At 37.2% G+C, this 16115-nt stretch overlaps 1 protein-coding gene and 1 long non-coding RNA gene across 2 annotated transcripts; both read right to left on the bottom strand.

Annotated features, from left to right (window-relative positions):
* Positions 1 to 968: 968 nt before the first annotated feature.
* LOC115221530 (NEDD8) lies at positions 969 to 15254 on the bottom strand. The gene is made up of 5 exons (XM_029791732.2): positions 15142 to 15254; positions 14945 to 14962; positions 10929 to 10958; positions 4416 to 4498; positions 969 to 1244 (listed from the first exon to the last, which is right to left on the bottom strand). Exons 1-5 carry the CDS (start codon positions 15157 to 15159, stop codon positions 1148 to 1150), a joined length of 246 nt encoding a protein of 81 aa, XP_029647592.1. The 5' UTR covers positions 15160 to 15254; the 3' UTR covers positions 969 to 1147.
* Positions 4508 to 5460, bottom strand: LOC118767000. Its single transcript, XR_005002921.1, has 3 exons — positions 5352 to 5460; positions 4989 to 5035; positions 4508 to 4773 (listed from the first exon to the last, which is right to left on the bottom strand). It is a non-coding gene; the product is annotated as an uncharacterized LOC118767000 (long non-coding RNA).
* Positions 15255 to 16115: the final 861 nt, after the last annotated feature.

Genomic DNA, 16115 nt, shown 5'->3' with positions numbered 1-16115 from the left:
TGGAGTCTCCATGCTGATATTCAGAGAGTTTCTGCTGGATGTCTGTCGAGATCAGTGCTTTTCAACATTTTTCCTGGAGCGGCACCCCAAGGAAGCATTCCACTGGCTCAAGGAACCCCTGTGCAATAATTTAATAGTCTTATGCACACATCTGCACAGGAGAATAAAAATTACTGCCGATTTTAGCAGTTTTGTAACTTCTTGCGGAACCCTGGTTGAAAACCACTGGTCTAGATGATTGATAGTTTTTTTTAAAAGTGGTACTCAACCATTTTTTTCTTTTATCTATGGACTATTTTATTCTAGTGGGCCCTCTTAACCATTCAATGTTTAAAAACTAGTTCTATAGGTACTTCTTTCAAAATTCCTATTTTGTTCATCGCACACTCACTTGTGTAGTTTGAACTATGTAAAATGTAAGAGAAAGAAACAGTTGTTTGTTGCAAGAAAGCAAAATTTTTCCATCAACTCTTAAAATACTACTAAAAAAAAAAATCTTAGGACCCTGGATGAGAACTACTGTTTTAGAAGCTCTTCAAAATGTTTCCTCAATCTCTCCAACTGTTCTTGCTGGTTTGTAAGAAGGTTTCTAGCCTTGTCTTCAACTGGGAAGGAAGTAGATCTCTTGATGATGATGTAGAGTTCATTCAGATTTTTCTAGACCACCACTTCTTCCACCTCTTGAGCAAGACTCAACATAGTTTCTCTTGTTCTGCTTTACACTCCATATCACAGCCTGGTTGACTTCAATGTACTCTCTGTGCGTCTCTGCACTGCTTGGTTTCAGTTTTCTTCTTGCCAAACATCAAGACAGATGGATATGTCTTGCTGATGTTCTATGCTCCACAGGAATCAAAAGGAATTCATGTGAAGTAAATGTAGTCAATGCAAAATACCAAATGAATATTTTAGATGGTGAATAATGAAACCAAATCAAAATATTCATTAATTTACTTTTATTTGTTAACTAAGAAGTCATAAAGCAAAATACCTTAAATTTTTCTGATTTGTTTTTTTTTTTCAAGTTTTATACAAAAAAAAAAAAAGACATTGGGAGGGAGAAAAAGAAAACATGATGAAACCATGGACAGGAATTGTCCATAATTTCAAATATTATCAGTCCATTAATAAGAATGCATTTTGTTAATCAAATTAATGTATGGCGACCACCTCTTAATGCCAATACCAAATGGAGAACTGATCCACCAGTCACCTTGTAATCAAATGCAGTTTTTTCATCATTCCTGTAATTAAAAAAAGTAAAAGAAAATAAAGAATTGGATTAAGTAAGCACAATTTATTAATCTAATCTTTCATCCATCCATCATGTTTTTATATCTGGTATTGCTCTTTTTAACCCTTTAGCATTTAAACCGGCCACATCTGGCCAAAAGTATTCTGCCTGTTTTATGGTCAAACTGGCCAGATCTGGTCTCTCACACCAACCCTACAATATCGTTTCAAAAATTAACAGCTACCTCATCAAAATCTCATAGCTACAAGATTAATGCATAATTAGTTCAAAACAATTTGGATGAAAAAGGATTAATTTTGGTAGAATAATGCGAACACTAAAGGGTTAATCTCCTGATGAGCCCCGATAAAAGTAAATCTTTCTTGAAAAATGTTTTAACCACAATCATTCATCATCGTTTAACGTCCGCTTTCCATGCTAGCAAGGGTCGGACGATTTTGACTGAGGTTTGACGAACCAGATGGATGCTAACCACTCTGAGAGTGTAGTGGGTGCTTTTTATGTGCCACCAGCACGAAGTCGGTGCTTTTTACCTACTGTTTATTCTTTTTTCAGACAGTATCTACATCTATCTTATTCAATGTGTCCCTTTTCTTTTTTAAGATTTGAGGGAGATTCAATTGCTATTGATCCACTGTATAGCCTCCACCTGGCTACAATAGAGTATCTTGGTCCTGTGATCTCAACGAGACCAAATATTCCTAGAACCAACAAAATAAATAATTATATTTTAAGTTCTGTACATACCACGAAGTGAAGGCACATGGCTTAGTGGTTAGGGTGTTGCACTCACAGCTGCAAAATTATGGTTTTGATTCCCAAGTAGAATCACTGTCTTCCCTTTCAGGTACTGGTACTACCTTAAAAGCACCCGGGTGCTACATAAGTGACATGTAATAAGCACCCAGTACACACTTAAGTGGTTGGCTTTAGGAAGGGCATCAAGCTGTAGAAACCATGTCACAACAGACAGCTGGAGTCTGGACAGCTCCCTGCTAGCCAGCTCCACATCAAACCGTGTAACCTATACTAGCATGGAGAGCAGACGTTAAAATGATGATGATTATGACTGAGCGGTATATTGTGTTCTTAATTAAAACACTACATTTCACATTGCTCCAGTCCACTTAACTACGAGTAACCCTGCAATGGACTAGTCAGGGGAAATGTGGTGATGTCAGTCACTTATACACCATACACACTGGGTAACAGGACCTACAAGTCCTAGGGTACAAGGTAGTAATGTCCAGGTACTCCTAAATCACCAATTCCCAGTACTTCTTTCACCAAACATACACACCATCTAATCACATTGCATTGTCACTTATGTGTATCACTGTCTTTCTTGCACAAAATCTGATTTGACTTGGTTTCTATGGCTGGATGCCATTCCTAAAGCCAACCACTCTAAGAGTGCAATGGGGGGCCTTTTACATGTTGCATATAAATTGCTTTAAAAGGATACCGACAATCTTCAGATGAATGGTTCAAAGTAATTGCCATAAAAATGTGCAATATATATATATTGCACATTATACATAACCTAAAAGTCATAAAGCCTAAGAGCCTCCCCTTAGTAAGACATACCTATTTCTTTACTACCCACAAGGGGCTAAACACAGAGAGGACAAACAAGGACAGACAAACGGATTAAGTCGATTGCACCGACCCCAGTGCGTAACTGGTACTTAATTTATCGACTCCGAAAGGATGAAAGGCAAAGTCGACCCCGGTGGAATTTGAACTCAAAACGTAATGGCTACGCATTTCGCCCGACATGCTAACGATTCTGCCAGCTCTCCGCCTTAGTAAGACATACCTCCATACAAAATTTCAACTATCTTGGTCCCAAACCGTGGAACATATATACCATGTTTGATGACACGAGACACATTTTTTTTTCAAAAAAGTTGCAAAAGATAAATTCACCCCATATATGCAAGAGTGCTTTAAATATTAGCTCAGTGATTCTCAAATGGGATCCATGGTACTATTTTAGGGGTTAATGAAAAAATTTTGCCTTAGATGTATTTACTGCAAAAAACAACTTGGTTTACACTTTTCAACAAGTTTCCAGTTACTGGAAACATGTTCTCTTAGTGAGTGCCATAATATACCTACACAAACGAACAGGTGAAAAACAAAATAGGAATTTTGAAAAAAAGTGTCTATAAAACTTGCTTTTAAATGTCAAATGGTTATGGGGATCCATCAGAGTAAAATAGTAATCAAAGGGTCCACAGGTAAAAAATGGTTGAGAATCACTGTGTTACATATTTCAACCCTTTAGCATTTAAACTGGCCATATCCAGCCCAAATATTCTATCTGCTTTGCGTTCAGACTAGTCAGATCATACCTCTCACACCTCCCTCACAATGTCATTCTAAAACCAACCACGAAAAACACAGAAGAACATGAATAAGTAAGCATTACATTTGACAGAATAATCTGAATGCTAAAGGGTTAATACACTAAAAACTTATTTTCCTGACGATGCGCTGCTGAAATTAGGGTACTGCTTAATATGCCATAAAATATGGTACATACATACATACATTGCATTACATACACTCTTTTACTTGTTTCAGTCATTTGACTGCGGCCATGCTGGAGCACCGCCTTTAGTCAAGCAAATCGACCCCGGGACTTATTCTTTGTAAGCCCAGTACTTATTCTATCGGTCTCTTTTGCTGAACCGCTAAGTGACGGGGATGTAAACACACCAGCATCGGTTGTCAAGCAATGCTAGAGGCACAAACACAGACATACAAACATATACACACACATACATATATATATATATATATATATATATATATATATATATAATATATATATATATATATATATATATATATATATATACACACATACATATATATGACAGGCTTCTTTCAGTTTCCGTCTACCAAATCCACTCACAAGGCATTGGTTGGCCCGGGGCTATAGCAGAAGACGCTTGCCCAGGGTGCCACGCAGTGGGACTGAACCCGGAACCATGTGGTTGGTTAGCAAGCTACTTACCACACAGCCACTCCTCCGCTCACTTTTACACATTAAGATTTACTGAGAAACACCAACACTAGTTTTCTGTGAATAGTTGCATTCATATCCTAAAAACAGAACAGTTAACATAAATTCAGAAGAAAGTAATATTACATCTGTTTGCCGCTGAAAATAAGCCGTTGTTGGGGTGGGGGAATGCCTTCTTTTTCTTCAACTCGTTCTTTTATTCTTTCAACCTGGAAAAATACAAGAATTATACAAATAAACATCTTTTTTTTTTTTTTATATAAATACATTCTGCAATACTATATATCAATGGTTTCTTACATTAGCACAAGGGTAGAAGTTTGTAATGGTAGGGGTATAGGAGACCAAGTTATCTGCAGTATATGACTTGAGTTTATTTTTACCAACTACAAAGATGGCGTAAAAATCAAAGTACATGTCAGTTGTACTCGAGCTCTAAATCTAGAGGGAAGAAACTCAACACTTGACCCATAAGCATTTAACCCTTTTGTTACCAACCCGGCTCTGGCTCTGTAGTACAAATATCTTGTTTTCATAAGTTTTGCATTAAAATATACCACCAAACCTTAGTCACAATTTATGTTCCTAACACTAGCTGAATGATAACTAAGTTACTTTACTAAATTCTTTGTTATATTTAAAAGAATTGAAAGAAATACAGAGCATCTCAAAATAAATACAGTAACAAAAGGGTTAAACCGGCCATATCTGGCCCAAATATTCTACTTGTTTTATGTTGAAGCTAGCTAGATCCAGCCTCTCACACCAACCCTACAATGTTAATCTAAAAAACAATTACATCCTCAAAATCTCAAAGCCACAAAATTGATAATCAATTTTTAGAAATACAAATGAATAAACATTTGAATTTCGTGCCGGTGGGACGTAAAAGCACCCACTACACTGTCAGAGTGGTTGGCATTAGGAAGGGCATCCAGCTGTAGAAACTCTGCCAGATCAAATTGGAGCCTGGTGCAGCCATCTGGTTCGCCAGTCCTCAGTCAAATCGTCCAACCCATGCTAGCATGGTAAGTGGACGTTAAACGATGATGATGATTTGACAGTAATCTGATTGCTAAAATGTGCTAAGGCAGTACAGTACTCGACTGTATCTTCCACAAAGAAACAGCATAATAATGCCTTTCTCATGAGGAACTTAAAAAGCGCACCAATAGCTACTCTTTATCTTCATCATTTTACCGTCCTCTTTTAAATGCTTGCACGGGTTGGATGGAGTTTATTGAAGCAAATTTTCTACAGCTGGATGCCCTTCTTGTTGCCAAACATTTATTTGTTTACTAACAAGATAATATTTCCTCATGGCCAGGCATGTTTCTGCAGAAAATTGGAAATGAATCACATTCATTTACAATATTCATACGATACTGAGACAAACACAGACGCAGAGTCGAAGATACCTTGCAGTAGGACCAAACCTCAAATCATGTGATTAAGCAGTACACACACCCCACTAGGACAATTCCCCCTGATGACAACTACCCCAAGGACAATTACACCCTCTCCTATATATTAAGAAGTTTTATATCATCATCTGTTGACCTCAGAGGTAAATGTCTCTAGACTAATGGTAGAACCTATTATCACACCTGTTAGATTGCAATGTTGAGCTTAAATTCTCTAATAGGCAAAATGTGTGACAGACTGGGCAATCATCTCCAGTGATAGTTCTGGTTCTGTTCTGCAAACATTGAAAGTGAATTGTGGGATAAATTACAGCCCATTTCAGATTGCAGAAGTGAAATTGTCGTGTTTACAGTCTATTAAAACTATCAATTCAGAGTTCTCAAATTTAATTTCACTGTAAGAAGTCTGTTGAAGTAATCAGGCAGTATCTTGTACCTTAAAGATATGATCTTTTTTATTTGTACAATGAGGATGTAGGGTATTCATGAGAGGCTGGATCTGGTTCGTTTCAACATAAAACAGGAAGAATTTTTGTACTAGGCATGGATGGTTTAAAAGTTTAGCATTCAGATTTGTCAAATGTGATGCATATTCACACTGCTTTGAATTAATCACATTAGTTTGTAGCTTCAAAATTTCAATGGTGTGTTTTCTGGATTTTTAGAGTGGTCAGTTTTAACATTAAAAAAAAAGGTAGAAAATTTATAAGCCATTTAAGAAACATACAAAATCCGTTAGATTCACTTCAACATTTAAATTTAATTTGCTAAAATATTTTCGCCGCTTTGAGACCGTGACCTGTTCACTGACAAAATTCCATGCTGCAGCACGGAATTTCGTCAGTGAACAGGTCACGGTCTCAAAGCGGCGAAAATATTTCGACACGTTAAATTTAAATGTTGAAGTGACTCCAATGGATTTTGTGTGTTTAAATTGCTTATAAACACCTTCCACGCTGCAATTGTTTTCGTTCCAGCACACGATCTCAGATCAGGTCACTTGCTATGCAAGTACATCACTGTAATAAGGTAGAATATTTGTGCCGGATTAAATACCAAAGGATTAAATGTTAGAGTTAAACTTAAATTTTACACATCTCAGATCACCTACATGCTAAGAATAGGTACTAGATCATAAAGGAATGTTATCAGAGAAACTGACAAACTATTTAGATTAATCTCTTACTTGTGCGAATGCCATAAAAAAACTGGAACTAAACAACTTGGGTAGGGTGGGGGTAATCAGACAGTTAAATCTGACTCAGTCAACAGTCTCTTGCACCAATATTCCTGCATTCTGCATCCAGCATAAAGTATTCCTTACAGTGCGTTCAGTAAACTTATTAGAAATGCATGAATGCACATGTAAAAGATGCTTGCACAACACATCATCATTTAACGTCCGTTTTCGATGCTAGCATGGGTTGGACGGTTCGATCGGGGTCTGGGAAGCCAGGAGGCTGCACCAGGCTCCAGCCTGATCTGGCAGTGTTTCTACAGCTGGATACCCTTCCTAACGCCAACCACTTCGTGAGTGTAGTGGGTGCTTTTTATGTGCCACCAGCACAGGTGCCAAGGGGGGGTTGGCAATGGCCACGATCAGTTGGTGCTTTTTACATGCCACCGGCACAGGTATCACAACTACAATTTCCATTTGACTTTTGATGTTGATGAACTTGACTCACTAGGTCTCCTCAAGCGCAGCAGGTCGCCCTATGACCTAAGGTAAGCACAGCAGGCCATCCTGTGATCCAAGACACTTTGGATGGGCTGGGGCTTCTATGTGATGCTGGTGCAGGAAACAGCTATGAACTCACGTTATTTGTCGGATCTTCGCATGTTAATAGAGAAACTACTTTTGATAATAAATTTATGAAACTGACATGACATATTAACGTAAAGAAAAATTTATTCAGGATTTACAAATGACAACAAAAATCTATATTCATAAAACAATGTGTATAACAATTACAATGTATAGTGCAGGCATGGTTGTGTGGTTAATGAGCTTAATTTGCAACCACGTGGTTTTGAGTTCAGTCCCACAGCATGACACCTTGAGTAAGTGTCTTCCACAATAGTTCTGAGCTGAGCAATGTTTTGTGAGTGAATTTGGTAGACAAGCCATGTAGAAGCCTACAATACATATATCATCATTTAATGATCATTATATATACACACACATCTCTCAAAAATAAACAGATACCCTTCATTATACTGTTTTATTTGTATGGACCCTACCCATCAGTAGAATGTCCAAAGAAGTTAAACCATTAGAAACCGCATAAAGTATGTCTACTAAATATCAGACGAAGTATTTAAAGACATCAAATGACACTACTTTCATCATCATCGTTTAACGTCTGCCTTCCAAGCCAGATGGCAGCACCAGGCTCCAATCTTGATTTGGCAGAGTTTCTACAGCTGGATGCCCTTCCTAACGCCAACCACTCTGAGAGTGTAGTGGGTGCTTTTTACATGCCCTGGAAATAAGCCTTTCAAAAATAATGGTGTCTATTTACTTTTGAGGTGTTTGTGTGCATATGTCTTTTGCATTTGTGACCCATAACTGCTTGATAACAGGTGTTGGTTTGTTTATGTCACCGTAACCCAGTGGTTCAGCAAAAGAGACTGATAGAACAAGTAGCACACTTTAACCCTTTAGCATTCAGATTATTCTTTTAGTCAGGTGTTCTGCTTATTTATTCACACTGTATAATCATGCGTAATCTCATAGCTTTAAGATTTTGGGGATTTGATTGTTTATTTTTAGACTGACATTGCAAGGTAGGTACAAGAGGCCAAGTCCGGCCAGTTTGAACATAAAACAAGTAAAATATTTGGGCCTAATATGACCAGTTTAAACACTGAAGGATTAAAAAACAAATAAATACTGAAGTCAGTTTGTCTGACTAGACCCTTCAAAGTGGTGCCCTAGTATGGCCACAGTCCAATGACTAACAAGTAAAAGATAAAAATGTGCCACATAAAATGCACCTGTGCCAGTAGCATGAAAAAAGCATTCAACACATTGTGAAGTGGTTGGCATTAGGAAGGGCATCTAGCAATAGGAAGAATGCCAAAACAGACAACTGGAGCCTGAACAGGCTCCTATCAAACCATCCAACCCATGCCAGCATGGAAAACAGATGTATGACGATGATGATGTATTGGGTTGTCTGGAAAGTTCATGCCAATTTATAGCAGATTACCTTTCAATTTATTTTAGAACATGGTTGAGTCCATAAAATAGGATTTGACTACACCTCCATTTAGAGCACAGTTTAAGCTATCTTTTCATGGAAGGTTTATGTTCCTATAACCTGTGTTAATTCTGCAACCCTTTAAAATGGAAGATAAGAAAGTTCATTTTCGGCACTTGATGCTTTTCTTTTTCCATAAAGGGAAAAATGCCTCACAAGCAACCAAAGAAATATGCACAGTTTACGGTGATGTTTCTTTATCCAAAAGAACTGTATGGAAGTGGTTCGCAAGGTTCTGAGCTGGAGATTGTAGCCTTAGTGATAAAGAGCGATCAGGCAGACCATCCACTACAGATGATGACCAAATCAAGTCATTAATTGAGAATAACCCACCATTGCACAACCCGAGAATTGGCAGAAAGCCTCAACCTATTAAAATCCGCCATTCATTAGCACCTGGTAAAGCGTGGGTAATGGCAAGTATTTATTGGCCTTTTTCTTTCCTTTAAAAATCGGCATGCACTTTCCAGACAACCCAATAGAACAATGTTAGCTGTAATATTTTCTCAGGAAGATAAAACATACCTGTAATTCCAAGGTCCAGCCTTGTTACACATCACACTGATTCTACTCGAAAATTACATTATGGGTATTTGAGGAATATTCAGACATTTTCACACACTAACTCAATGACTCAGTCATCCATTTGATTGGATGGTTGGTCACTCATGCATCAAATCAACAGGTGGGACTATACCAAGTGGTGGCGTTCCATCACCATCAGAACCAAAAACTTCAAAGCCACAAGAAGAGAGAAAGGAAGAAATCAAATGACATGAGAGAAAGGCTTGACCAAATCAACTTTGCCCTCCACCAACATTGCCATGTAGTCAAAGCCACGGAGTCTTCTATGCCAGAATTGGTCTACAGAATTATCAACAGCAAAGGAGAAACTAAATTTTTAGATACAAGATAAAACCGTTGCTGATGACAAAATTTTAAAACTTGTTTTTGAGAGAATGAATTATATGGCAAGTGTAACCTTAAATTAGAATAAAAGGTTCTCCAGTTCAGCTATATAATAGAGAAGTGTGATAGAGAGACAGAGAAAAGATGTGCCCTGTATTAGTTGGTTCCCTCTAAAGCTATCCACTAATCTTTACTCTCAGCTAGAAATAATCCAATGAAGCTCTTTATATTAAAGCCATCATCATCATCGTCATCATTTAACGTCCGCTTTCCATGCTAGCATGGGTTGGACGGTTTGATTGTGGGCTGGCGAACCAGATGGCTGCACCAAGCGCCAGTCTTGATCTGGCAGAGTTTCTACAGCTGGATGCCCTTCCTAATGCCAACCACTCCGAGAGAGTAGTGGGTGCTTTTACATGCCAGTGGCACGGGGGCCATCAGGCGGTACTGGCAACGACCTCGCTTGAATTTTATAAGCCATGTCTTATAGAAAGAATTACATCCACATGCAAGTTTCTAAAAACATCTTGCAATGTAGATTTATCCAACCAATACTAATGTTGAATGAAAATGAAAGTTAATTTATTGATGATTTTGCAAGTCCTCAAGAAAAGTGCAAACTTCCAAAAAAAAAAAAAATGGAATTTATGTACAATGGAACTAATGTATCTTGTCTTTTTACTTGTTTTAATTATAAGACTGTAGCCATGCTGGGGCACTGCCTTGAAGGGTTTAGTGAAACAAATCAACCCTAGTACTTATTCTATCAGACTCCTTTGCTGAACCACTAAAATACTGTAATGTAAACAAACCAACATTGGTTGTCAAGCAGCAGTGGGGGATACACACAGTCTTCATTCAGTTTCCAAATCCCCTCACATGGCTTTGAGCAGACTAGTGCTATAATAGAAGACACTCACCTGAGGTGTCATGCAGTGGGACAGTGGGACTGAATCCAAAACCATGTGGTCGGGAAGCAAGCTTCTTACCACACAACCACACGTGATATATTTTTAAAGGGAACACAAATTTCTTTTTCTTACCTTATCTGTTGGTTCAATATCAATTTCAATCTAAGAAAAAAAAAATTAAAATGAGAGACAAATATATTAATGCTTGGAATTAAAGATTTTATCTAATGTAGACAAATTTAACAGTCTTTAAAGAAAAGAAACAAAATAAAAATCCAACCACAATTTCATGCAATAAAAATTTAGCTCAAAACAAAACAGATCAAAAGAGTGAACTAGGACCTGATAAATGGACTGGACAGACTTGAAAGCACTGAATGACACAGAAGAGATTATACACAACAAAGGTCATGTTGAGGTGGTCAAGCATGACCTTCGAACGTTGGGCCTCACAGAGGCAATGATGAAAAACCGAGACCTCTGGAGATATGCTGTAACTGCGAAGACCCGACAAATAACGCGAGTTCATGGCTGTTTCCTGCACCAGCTTCACATAGAAGCCCCAGCTCATCCAAAGTGCCTTGGATCGCAGGATGGCCTGCTGTGCTTACCTTGGATCGTAGGGCGACCTGCTGTGCTTGAGGAGACCTACTGAGTCAAGTACATCAACATCAAAATAAAATTGTAGTTGTGATACTCATGCCGGTGGCATGTAAAAAGCACCATCTGAACATGGCTGATGCCAATGCCGCCTTGGCTGGCTTCCGTGCCGGTGGCATGTAAAAAGCACCAACCGATCGTGGCCATTGCCAGTCTCCCCTGGCACCTGTGCCAGATCAGACTGGAGCTTGGTGCAGTCTCCTGGCTTCCGAGACCCCGGTCATACCATCCAACCCATGCTAGCATGGAAAACGGACGTTAAACAATGATGATGATGAAATATTGTGGAAGATTGATCTATAGCAAACCTGTTAGTATCATCATTTTAATGTCCACTTTTCCATGCTCACATGAGATGGACAAAATTTGCTGAGGCAGATTTTCTACAGTTGTATAGCTTTCCTGATGCCGACCCTCACCCATTTCCAACTAAGGTAATATTTCCCATGACCAGACATGTTTTCATGGAAGATTGGAAACGAAGGACACTGTTTCCATGATAGGGACACTTAATGATGCAACATTCTATGTATTGTGACATCACACAGAGGAAGCTTCAGCCATGGCCATCTTTTTATTTACAGTTTTTTGAGGGGTATCTGAGACTAATTATCAAATATATCCTTCCTTATTTAAGACATCTGGTTTGATCTAATGGCAATTTCTCCCAGGTCAAGAGAACAATATAATAAATAAATAAATTCTGATATTTTATCCTTCCACTTTTTAAATCCTACCTCAATTTGACCCAGACATCTGGGTTAAATTTCTCACTTTACATGCAAGTAAATACTAGATATCCATTACGAATGTACTAGCATTGTTCTCATCTAACAATAATTGCACTATAAACAAATATAAAAATGAAAAGACCTTTTTTTCAAACAGGAACCATTAACTAAATAGAGAATAACTTCACTCATTCATTAAGTCTACATCATGTGATATCGGAGAGAAGTGATGGCGTGTCAGCTGGAAGGTGTAACAGGTAGTTCTATCTGTTACTGTTCGGCTATAGATCAAACTTGGAGCTGACATATAAACAAGTGTTCCAGGCATGATCATCATGCCTTACATTTTTTTCAAACTACAATGCGTCATTTTGTAACAGTGAAGTATGATTGATTTTAAAGGGGATTTGGTAATCATTTCTAGCAAGTCAAGAGGTGGAAAGTAGTTGAGTAATCTTGTAAAAGATAATCAACCTCTAATCTATTGTATTGTTACTGGAAATACTGACAGTTATAATTAACGATCCTGATTACAATATATCTTTAATAAAATTATAAGCATAATTTCAAAGATAACAATACAAGTGCAGGCCATTTTAAAGCTCATGGAAAGCTGACAAAATCCGAGGAAAGAGGGGGTCTAATTGACATTAAGCCAACATATATAAACTTCACTTTAAACAGATCTTTTTATTAATTAGATTCCTATAAACTTATTGACCCACTACCGGCTGAAACAAACCTGAATGAGTTTAAAACTTTTGCGTATATATATATATATATATTTGTAGTTAAAAGAATTGGCTGTCTTTTGGCTGCTATTTCTAAGTTTTCGGTATGTGGTGAAGCAACTTGTTGCTAAACCCTTAATTACATATATAAATATATTAGAAGAAATAAGGTACTCAGAAATCTGAATTTTTTTATAGTTACAGATCTGTAAATAATAAAACCATCTAGATTTCTGAGTACCTTATTTCTTCTAATATATAATACCTGTACATCACCTCTAAACCTTCTTTTATATATATATATATAAAATTTCGACAATCGTTCTGATGTTTTCAATATAAAACAAAAAATGCTAGTTGAAGTTGTTTCTGGATAGATATCCTATACTTTCATAGGGAAGGAAAAGGGTTGTACCCCCACCTCGCCGCCTGAAGTATTCCTATATTTCATACAACGCTAATTGCGGTCTCATTTCCCCCAATTCTTTCTTTCGTATCTACAGAATCGAGTAGATTCTTAGATTTTAAAAGAATTCTAAGGGGGTGGGGGAGGACACACACCTTGCGTCTCCAAATTGAACGAAATATATAATTTCCATAACCACTAAAATATAAATTAAATTCTCACATGTAAGTCTGCTTCTCAGACGGGTTAGTCATGACTATTCAAAACCTTAAAAGAATTACCATTGATTTTATTCGATTAGGCAAATATTGAATTAACTACCGCAATATATTACTAGTTCTCGTTTTATCGAGCCTGGGAGATAGAATTCAAAACCGATCGATGTGGGATTCGAACCAGAAAGTCCTATATAACGAATACGTAAGTAAACAACGACCCTTTGTACAAAACGTAAAGGATCTCATAGAAACAATATGTTGATCTCACAGAATGTCTACAAAAATTCTATACTATGCGGTTTTATTGTTTATAAAATGGTAATTAAATCAGCTTAATCTGTCTTAATAATCACATGCTTCCTCGATGGTTGATAAAGTATTATTTACACTACACGTGTATGATCTACGAATACCTACAAAAAATTCTAAGGAGTGTCGTTTTGTCTAATGTACCCATAAAAAGGAGACTTTCGGAATAGCTGCCCTATGTAAGTTGGAAATTTACCAATTTTTTTTTGTATCACACATTTGGAAACAATAGACCAGATGAAAACGGGGAAATTCCAACGTCTGTGGAAAGACAGCTATTCCGGCCAGTCCGCCCCATAAAACTAATCAATTCACTCTTATTAATCTTATGCAAATTGGTGATTTATTTAATTTAGTGAATGTCGTGTAGATGTGATCCCCTTTACGCTTTGTAGCTGAGGTGGGTTGTGTACGAATAAATTCGGCAACTGTACTGAATCCCTAATATGAATGAAATAAGGAAATGCTTGATGATAATTCCAGCGCATCACTATTTCAGCCATTTTCACTTATCTCTCTCATACATCTTATATACATGCTAGGGTAACAAAGGAGCTTTCTACAAGGTCTCTCGAACCGCTAGAAATAGTAGCCAACTTTCCATCTTATGAATAAAGAGAAGAAAGAAAAAAAGAAAGAAAAAAAAAGAAGAATACGAGCCGGTTAACTAATGACGAAGGCGGTACAGAAAGCACCCATCCGAAATAATTACAATACAGTAGTATTTAGTTTCCTTTCAATTCGGAATCCAATTACGGTCAGTGTGGATTTCGTCATTAGGGTGGGGTTGGCTAAATAAGTCCCAGCAGTATCTTGGTGTTGATTCAGTTATATAGATAGATCTTCCACAAATATAAATTCGCAATAGTTATAAGCCAAATGAAATGTATATATACACCAAGAGAGAGAGAGAGATAGGAAGGGAGATGGTATGATAAAGCGGGAGAGACAGAGAGACTAAATGTCAATAATGAATAGATTTTTTTATAGAATGAACATAAAGACATGATACAAAACACACCCCAAAAGGGTATTTAACAATTAAAAAAATATATTTCAAAAGGAGAATATTCTTTAAAATAAAGATATTTACCTCTTTGCCAGTGAGGGTCTGAAATAAACAAAACGAAGATTTATACAAATTCTGTTTGTTTTATTTTCAAACAAGGACGTAAGTAACAGACAAATATATTAAAGGTACTAATAAAAGACGAATGTGTTTTAAAGGAATAATAATAATAGCAGAAAATATCCATATATGTTATGTATTTTATGTAATTAGATAATTACCTTCACTTTGATGAGCATTTTTAATGTTTGAGATCACTCCGTACAATTTCCTGTAGTCTCGCACTGAATATTTTTACGCATTCTCTTTCCCCCCACTCTCTTTTTATATATATGAGTGTGTATATATATATATGTGTGTGTGTGTGTATGAGTGATTAAATGCACATTCATATGCAATGAAAGATAAAGCGATGAAAAAATGTTTTGTGTCTTGTAAAAATTTTAGTTTCGTTTAAATTACTGTCTGATAAAATTTAAAAAAACAGTTACTGATTTTTTTTTGTTAATAATTTATAGTAATATCTATGCCATTGAGTGCAGCGAACACGCGCATATATCTTAACTTGGTCACCGGCTTCAAGGTTTTAGTCGATAGTATCAACTCTAGTAAGGCGGTGAGCTGGCAGAAACGTTGGCACGCCGGACGAGATGCTTAGTAGTATTCCGTCTGCCGTTACGTTCTGAGTTCAAATTCCGCCGAGGTCGACTTTGCCTTTCATCCTTTCGGGGTCGATTAAATAAGTACCAGTTACGCACTGGGGTCGATATAATCGACTTAATCTGTTTGCTTGTCCTTGTTTGTCCCCTCTGTGTTTAGCCCCTTGTGGGTAGTAAAGAAATAGGTATTTCGTCTGCCGCTACGTTCTAAGTTCAAATTCCGCCGAGGTCGACTTTGCCTTTCATCCTTTCGGGGTCGATTAAATAAATACCAGTTACGCACTGGGTCGATATAATCGACTTAATCCGTTTGTTCTCTCTCTGTTTAGCCCCTTGTGGGTAGTAAAGAAATAAGTATCAACTCTAGTGCCTATATGATCGATGTCTATTTGATGAGGCGCTAGCATTTGGTGAGGGTGAGGTATAAAAGAAAACGCCTTTATATCAAACACTAAAAAGACCGTTGTAGACTTATAAAAACAGAAATATACGCACACAAACACCTATTCATAAGTGAGCTTAGGAAAATAACTCAA

This window comes from Octopus sinensis, linkage group LG18 (assembly GCF_006345805.1).
Source record: "Octopus sinensis linkage group LG18, ASM634580v1, whole genome shotgun sequence".
Lineage (NCBI taxonomy): Eukaryota > Metazoa > Mollusca > Cephalopoda > Octopoda > Octopodidae > Octopus > Octopus sinensis.
The sequence above is the reverse complement of the archived record's forward strand: the minus strand, read 5'-3'. Positions and strand labels throughout refer to the sequence as shown.